Source organism: Teleopsis dalmanni, chromosome 2 (assembly GCF_002237135.1).
Source record: "Teleopsis dalmanni isolate 2A chromosome 2, ASM223713v2, whole genome shotgun sequence".
NCBI classification, from domain to species: domain Eukaryota; kingdom Metazoa; phylum Arthropoda; class Insecta; order Diptera; family Diopsidae; genus Teleopsis; species Teleopsis dalmanni.
Genome location: NC_051847.1, coordinates 185824561 through 185833459, shown reverse-complemented (window position 1 = coordinate 185833459; position 8899 = coordinate 185824561). Strand labels below are relative to the sequence as shown.

The following is an 8899-nucleotide window of genomic DNA, read 5'->3' as shown; positions in this document are numbered from 1 at the left end:
AAGTAGAGTCAGAACATGTAGTCGATTTTAAGTTCAGTAATGAAGAGGAGTTAGAACATGAAGAAGATTTGGAGAATAGTGATGAAGAAGAAATAGAACATAAAACAAGATCATTTGGAAAATCAAATTCCTATAAAGACAAAAAATCTAAAATTGAAAAGGGTCGTTCATTCATTGATGACGACGAAGAAGATAGGGTATCAAGTGATGAAGAACAGATTGAATATAAATCACAACCATTAGAAAAATATGTATCCAAGAACAAAGTAGATCAGAACAAAAATAAAAGTATTTGTTCATATAATGCTGATGTAGAAGACGGATATAAATCTTGCTTATCACGAAAATCACTTTCCAGTAAACAAAAGAAAATAACGGAATATATTTCTTCCAATTTTGATGAAGAGACAAAATGTAAACCAGAATCGCCACAAAAATCAGTATCTCGGAAAGAAATTAAGAAAAATATTGAAAATATCCCGTCATCTAGTGACGAAAGCAGTGATTCATCGCTTAATGAGAGAAAAGATGTAAATAGTAAATTAGATGTTAAAAAACATTCCTTATACCATAAACAAAATGAAGAGAAAATTGAAAACGAAGCTGAGACTATTAGTCCTTCTAAAAGGAGGTCACTACTTAATAAAAAAACCAAAATTGATGTCGGCAAGAATAATTCATCTTGTAATATGGGAAACCTCAATCATTCAAAGAGAAAGTCCTTGTCTTTTGAAGAAAGTAAATTAAAATCAATAGAAAAAAATAAATCTCTTAGAAATTCATTGCATAAAAGGAAAGAAAATGTTGAAACTAAGGAATCGATTTCACAGACTCATTCTGATAGTGATTTTGTTGAAATTCGGAATATGAGCGATAATGAATCAAGTACTGAAGAAGAGAATGAGTGTAATTTATCTAAAAATCTTTCATACAAAAATGTTAAATATTTAAATGAACAAGAGGAGGCCGATTCAAGTGATGAGGATAAAATAGAGATAAATAAGAAATCCGTAAATAAGTCAACCAAAAAGAAGTATTCATTGAATAAACGTAATGAACTACCAACTTCATCCTCTGAACCAGAAAAAAGCGAAGCAGATGTGGCAGATCAAAGTCAAACGTTGAATAATAAACACTCATTAAACACAAATTCCAAGATTCAAACCGCAATTTTATCAAATTCAAAGAAAAGAAAATTTAGAAGAGATTTAGAAAGAACAAGTAGTTCAGATGAAGACGAAATCAAGTTAAAGGCGACAGCTAAAGTAAGTAGCCGTTTATGCACAAGTTTTATTGATTTTAATAAGATAGCGAACGAAAAATACTATGAGAAACTACATACATCATGTACGGTGAACACATTTGAAGTTGGGGATCCTGAACATCAAACCGATGAGAGTGGCTATGAAAAAGTTGAAGAACATACCACCCAACTCATACAAGCAGTAGAAACAGACAATGATGAGTTTCACGATGCGGAGGAGCATGTTTTCACAAATTTTGAGCAAATAGATAAAATCCATGTTGATAATCGTCGTCGAAGTTTAGCTCCAACAGGTCATCGTATTCCTGATCAATCTTTGAATGCAGGTCAATCATTTATAGAAAATATTTCTGAAGACAAAAAAGAAACTCGTAAAGATAAAAATATTAAAAGGAAACGTATGACACAAAGTTTTTGCAGTGCCGGTTCACTCGATACCACAGACTTTGAGTTGCGTCATGTAAACAAGAAACGTAAAATTTTGGGACAAAATGATTCAGAAGTCGATAAGGTATGAAATCAAAATTAAAAATTATTAATTCCAAAAACAAAAACACAATTTCTTATAACTTTTAAAATATTTTTTTTTTCATTATATACAGAGTTTGGAAGATTTAACTGCTAAGAACATGAAAGATGTACTTGAAAAGGTAAGCTTTAAATAATTTAAAAACTATAAAATATATTAAAAAATAAATATAATTGTGTAGAACAAAAACGAAGTATCTCAAGAACAAGATACAAATCCTGAAGTTCCCAAAAAGGCTGCGATTGATAATGTGAACAGTCCAGTCGTAGATAGCAAAAATGATTTTAAACGAAAAGGTTGGTTTTTGTATTTTATATTTTCTGTATAAAAATATTTTAAAAAAAAATTTTTTTTTTTGTAGAAAAAACCAAATTAGCTGTGGAACAAGCACTAAAATTTTCAGCAGATGTTATTACTCAAATGTCTAAGAAGAAAAAGAAAAATAAGAAGGTGAGGATAGAGTCACTCTTATTTATATACTTTAAACCATCGCTAATGTAGTAGCTTTCGTATATGGAATTTATGTCCCAAAGTCACTTTTTGTGTGGCGACTCTGTTTTAAACTTTTAGTTCTCAATTTCTTGAGAACTTAAAGTTTTTAATAGCATATTACTAAACCTATCTTTAATATTTCCTCAATTACAACAAATTTACAATATTCTGTTAAATTTGTGAATGCTCCTTGGGAACTTAAACACATCTTCAACTTCGTGACGTAGAAAATTTCAATAAAATCATGTATTAAAAAGAGCTTACAGCTCTATCAACAAAGTATTTCCAGAACCCATACATTGTTGCGTTAGGGTTCTAAACAAATTCTTGTAGTTTAAGATTTATAGCCACAAGTTTCATGTAACAAATATACACATTTATTCTTGGCTTCTATTTGACCTGTTGTGACTTTACCTATATATTAAGTTGCTTAATTGTGCACATCAAGTGGAACCCAATATAGCCTCTTCCTGTTCAGTTGAAAATCTTTGCACATAGATCTATGCTAGTTGTTAATTACCTCTTTTATACTTTTTCGACTTCAATTAAAAGTTTACTATAAATTATTCTAATAATTATACTATCGATACATTATGTCCTTTTACAATATCTTAGAACTCATTTAGGATTTTCTGCTTAACAGATTCACATAATTCAAAAATAAGTGATATATACTAACATCACTTATATATGATTACTGATATATTACTGATAAATTAGTGATATATTACTGTTATGTTACTGACATATTACTGTTATATTAGTGATATAGGTATTACTGATATATTACTGGTATATTACTGATATAGGTATTACTGATATATACGTATTACTGGCTATAAAATCTGCTAGCAATTTTTGAACCATTGATGTGTAATTTATTTCGTTTGTATTAATAAATATTATAATATAATAATGAACTTTTCAATAAACTTAGGAAGTTAGCATAAAGTAATGCTAACGAACTTGTAAACTACATGAACTGAATACAACTATTCTGTCTTCGCAAACAACCTATTAGTAGAGACGATTTTGCAACAAAACGTAAACTAGAACTAACTAATCAGAGCAGATAGGTAGTTGTTTAACGGTACCCCACAATATTAGCCTAAGTTCATCTCAATTAATCTGTATCGTTCTCCTAACTTTTGAAACTGATACTTGGTACTCGGTACTTGGTCGTCGTAGGTGACGAGTGGCTCAGGGATGTAGACCCGACCGTTCTTGGAACTAACTTTTGAAACTGCTTTTGCTTAGTTGTGGAAATTTTTTAATTATTTATCAAATATTAATTTTTTATTTAATATTTGTGTGTTAACATTTTATTTTTGTAGTTGGTGGATGGAAATAAACATGCATCAAAACAGGATCAAATAACAGAAGAGTCAATTTCTGAAGCAGGTAATAAATGGAAAATATTAAAATTTACTCATAAAAATATAATAAATTTCAATTATTTGTTTTAGTATCAAAATCTGAAGATCAAGCACAGACATCGATTGAAGTACATAAAATAAAATCTTCTGCTGGGGATATAATAGAAACACCCATTACACCAAAAAAGAAAATTCACATTACCACATTTAATTTGCCAACTGGAACTGTTTGTGTCGAACCCATGACACCGTGTCGTAAAGCAATAGTAAATGGTTTTAGAGAAAGTCCATTTACACCAAAATGTGTCGGCTTTAAGGTAGAAAGTAACTGCCAGGATTTGTCTCCTACATCATCTCGTAAAAGCCGCAAACGCAAACGTTATATCGAGGAACCGAAACATTCGTTACCGAAACCAAAATGGACTCAATCAGGCCAATTTATAGAGGAAGAAATGTCAACAGGTGAAATTGTCAATTTAAAAAAAGGCAAGAAAGTTGATAGCCTACAGTTAAGTAAGGAGAGCGCTCTTAATTTTAAAAATAGAGCTCTATTTCGCAAGAACATACAAAGGGAAAGTTCTCAAACGTTGCTTAGACGCAAAGAACGTGGTTTCCAGAACAAATTTTAATTTGCTTTTTTACATTTAAGTTGAAATTTAAGTTACTCTTAATTTAATTTTCATATATTAGTTCAAATTTAAATTTATGCAGGCATTAATTTCAAAATCATTTAATTTATAAATACATATTTTTTACATTAATTTGCATGCATCATTTATTGTAAATATTTTTAAAAATGAATTTCTTTTATTTCTTTTTATTAAAACATTACATTAAAACTTTTTATAAAAACTTATTGCACTTATAAATATATAATATTAAAATAAAATTAATTTAATGAATTTTATTTAGTTTTCGAAATTCTTTAATAAATATAATTGTTGTAAAAGAAAACAAAATAACCCACCAAGTTATTATACTTATTTATTATAATTAAGCACATCATCAAGTTATAGTCTCACTAACTAGCAACTAGGCATATTTTGTATACAATAATATCGTTGTCTGAATTGTTCAAAGCTGCATATTTTAGTATAATTTAGAGAAAATTAAACTTAGTATTCCATGCTAATAAAGTACGATATTTATTCGTAAAGTTTCCTAGAAAAGAATCAGATTTTTTATATAATTTCTGCGTCGTCCCAAAGTTTTACGATTTTCTGGAGAACATAGCAAACAACGCAAATCTCGGTTTCTATGTTGGTGGTATGCTTATAACAAAGAATAAGGATGAATAGTAGGATAGGGTCGTGTAAAATTATATTATTACATATCATCAATCTTAAATTGGTATACAGACCTTCAATCATTGATTAACTGAAGCTCGTTCATCATCATGTGCCCATAACTATTCCTGTGGCTAAAGTGAAGAGATTATAAAAGGCAGTGAGTGAGCTCATAATTGGACTGTGGGTGCCAGAACGGCTACTCGTTTATTTCGTCTATAAAATGCCTTTCACCATACTAAAAGGGCAAATATCAGCAGATTTTTCCACGGGTTACCACAACAACAACGGCATAAGCTAATAACATAGTTTAACAAACATATCAGCTGGATAGGAAGAACATATGTAAATATGGATTTATTTGTTGCAGTTGTATCTTGGTTTAAAATCCGATATTTACGTGGAATATAATAACTAACAATTAAAAAACCAAAATTAAACACAATAAGCACACTAGATTAGGATCTTAAAGAGAAGACAATTTTGATATGATGGTATAATGGTATTAAAAGCGGAGAGTGTTCAAGTGAAACATCGACACACACTGGAATATTGTTTTCTTGACCTGGTATAGTAACATTTAGTTTTGCATATAGCATTACTAAGTTGGGATCCTATGACCTTATTGAATGCGGTCATATAAATCAAAAAATATTATAGGTCGTCACGCCTTGAGAATAGGTATGACATGCAATGACTACGGTACAGATTCTCTCAAATTGAGCTACTGATTTCCATAATGTGTGAGGAGAGGTTTCTTTAAATGAGATATTATAATAGTGCAATGGAATTTCTCTTGGGCTAAATGTATGTATCTATTACTAGTTAATCAAATCTTCTAGTTGAGGCAATGGTTCTTTACTAATTTACGTGACATGTGAGAAGTGGGCTCTTTAAACAGAATTTTTTTATGAGACAATAGGACTCCTTTGGGATCGAGTTTATTACTACTACTACTTAACCTAACCTTGTAAATATTTAACTTTGTAAACATTTCTTTTATTAATTTTCGTGAAGTGTGAGTAGAGGGCGCTTTAAATGCAATTTTGTTATGAAACCATGGGGCTTCTCAAAACAATCGTGTTTTACTATTATTACTACTAATACTACTTAAGCTAATCTTGTAAACTTCTAGTGCAGCCACTTATTTCTTAATAATTTTCGTGGTATGTGTGAAGGGTTGTCCATAAATGAGATTTTGTTATATTACAGCGGGACTTTACTTGAGCTAGGTGTTTGTTTGTTTCGGGGTACTTATTGATTTCCGTGACGTGTAAGGAGAGGTGCCGTTAAAAAAGATTTTGTTGTATTTTAATGGGAATTTTTTCAGCTTACGCATTTATCCGTAATATATATAGGCAAAGTCATTTTCATTCTAAACCCTAAACCTTCCATTATCGAGAAATTCACTCAATGTTTGCAATTCTTCTTCTTCAAACCACTGATACTAATGACTTTCTAATTCCTAACAATGTGTTATGTATACAAAAGCGATTCTAATCTAATCTTAGAAACTTTTCTATTTAAATAAAGAATCTGTAAGAATAACAAATAATCTTGAATAAATAATAAACAAAATATTTTTTTTCTCACATTCGAACGGTAAAATTTTTAAGGAAAATTGTTGTTGTTTATTGAGAATTTTGATTGACATTATTGATTTATTTTTGTGATTAACTGTTTTTTTTTATTAATCGTTTTACTAGCAGTGTAAGTAAACAAATATTAAAAAAGAATTAGTTTTCATTTTCAAGTCACTGGCACTATTTTGCAAAGACTTCATGTATTTATCTTCAACGCTCTTGCAAACTAGCTATCGGATTTTTCTAAGACCCGCAGATCCAAGCTTTTTTTTATTAAAACGCGCAAATTAAAGGGGCGGTCCTCATTGTCATCAATCAGTCGGAAGTGGAGCAGTTGCTGTGCACGCGAAGTAGAGAAGGTAAGTCGGAAGTGGAATTTATTTTTTTTCATCATATAAAAAAAATAATAGCTGGTGGTTTGGTATAGTTTTTTTAAAAATTATATTTTGATCGTATAGAGGTTCAAATGAAAAATGAAAACTAGCACTGCACCACTTCACTGTATTATGGTAATCAATGAAATAATTAATAGAATAATTTTTTTTTATTAAACTTTATTAAACTTCTAACAAAAGAAGTTTTTCTACAACTCAATTCAGTTACTATATAACAGAAGTAGCTACACCAAGGGATACGGCTATATAATATAATCTGATATTTCGTTGGGGTTCTGATTTTTCGGGCACGCCAAATCAACAAGAGATTTTAGTAGAGGAGGCTTAATAACTGACCTTAAACCTGACTAGTTGGTAGAGGTCGAAAATATTAATTAACTATTAAAATATTTAATAAACTAAATTAATAAATAATTTTCTATCGATGAAAATTCAGTTTTTAATTACGAATTAATGTATCAAAAAACAAGTAATACTTTTTATATCGCTCAATATTTATCATTTTCATAACAATTTAGGTAAAATATTATTAGAAGGGTTAATAAACGACCACATCTTGAAAAACACTCCACACCTACATTTTAAGTATGCAACACAAATTTAACCATTACCCACATTCTGACGTGATATCATAAATACCCATCGTTTGTAATTAGATGAAATGAATCCAATCTCTTCGAAATTTTTGCCTCACCAACTCACTTCAATATCCAGAAAACCATAGACTTCTTAAAAACATCTGACCTTTACTCTTCTATATAACTAAATACATAACAAATTATCACTACACTAACAAACTATCATATTCTTCTTAATTCCTTAATCTCCTTGTGGTGCATAAAGCCGTAGTTTTCTACTATAATAGACCTATTGTTACATATATATGAATTTCGCTCCTTCAGATCCGATGTGCGTTCGCCGGAGCGGTAAAATTCCTCAAGTGTCGAGTGCCTCTAGTACCTCCTTCAGATATATCATCCATATGCTTTGAATACATATTTATATTTTCATATCAATAAGTCATATTTGGTCATTACCCATGCGATGGTTATAGGTACAAAGATAGGGCTTAGTAGAGATTGCACCACTTTTTATGATTAAGCTCGCGTTTTACACATTTTTATAGCGAATCGCTTGTTCCAAGATCGACATCCACTCCAGCCGCATCTACCAATCATACATTGTGACCGAAAAGTTTCCGGAAATAAATAAATAAAACGCAAAATTCTTAATCTTCATCAATATTTATTTTATCTCCTTCAAAATATGCCCATGAGAAGCGATACAAGCAAATGCCAACGGCTCCAATCATCAAAACATTTTTTATAGGCGCTTTCCGGTATGGCTTTGAGTTCCCTCTGCGAATTCTGTTTTACGTCTTCTATGGATTCAAAACGCGTTCCTCTGAGTGGTAATTTGAGGTTGGGAAACAGGAAAAAGTCACACGGTGCAAGATCAGGTGAATACGGTGGCTGTTCGATGGTATTTATTGAATGTTTGGCCTTAAAATCGTTGATAATGTTGAACAAATTGAGGTGAATCGGAACAAGCCGGGCGTTGACACGTCGCATACACAAATTGTCCACCAAAATCAAACGAGCCATCTCACGACCGATGCCTAGCTCTCGTGCTATCTCTCTAACACTCACATGAGGATTTTTGAACACGATTTCCTTTGCCTTTTCAATGTTTTCGTCGGTGGTAGAGGTCGAAGGTCGTCCAGAACGCGGCATGTCTTCGACGGTCGTACGACAGTCCTGAAAGGCTTTGTACCACTCATAAACTTGAGTTTTCGATAAAACTGATTCCCCATAAGCCTTTTGTAGCATTCGCAACGATTCTGCACACGAAATTTCGTTCGAAAAACAAAATTTGATGCAAACTCTTTGTTCAATATTTTTTTCCATTGTTTTTTTCGCAACGCACTACTGAGGTGAACTGGTTTCAACAGCTGCCGTAAACGAACTGTCCGAC

General features: G+C 31.1%; 1 protein-coding gene across 1 annotated transcript in view; it reads left to right on the top strand.

The window, feature by feature from the left end:
• Window positions 1-4352, top strand: part of LOC119676368 (slender lobes-like protein) — a 6721-nt gene extending 2369 nt beyond the window's left edge. The window contains exons 2-7 of the mRNA XM_038087604.1: window positions 4-1775; window positions 1867-1914; window positions 1975-2089; window positions 2155-2243; window positions 3620-3686; window positions 3752-4352. Coding sequence (XP_037943532.1) covers window positions 4-1775; window positions 1867-1914; window positions 1975-2089; window positions 2155-2243; window positions 3620-3686; window positions 3752-4290 — 2630 coding nt within the window. The 3' untranslated portion in view covers window positions 4291-4352. The remainder of the gene's footprint in view (window positions 1-3; window positions 1776-1866; window positions 1915-1974; window positions 2090-2154; window positions 2244-3619; window positions 3687-3751) is intronic.
• The last annotated feature ends 4547 nt before the right edge of the window (window positions 4353-8899 follow it).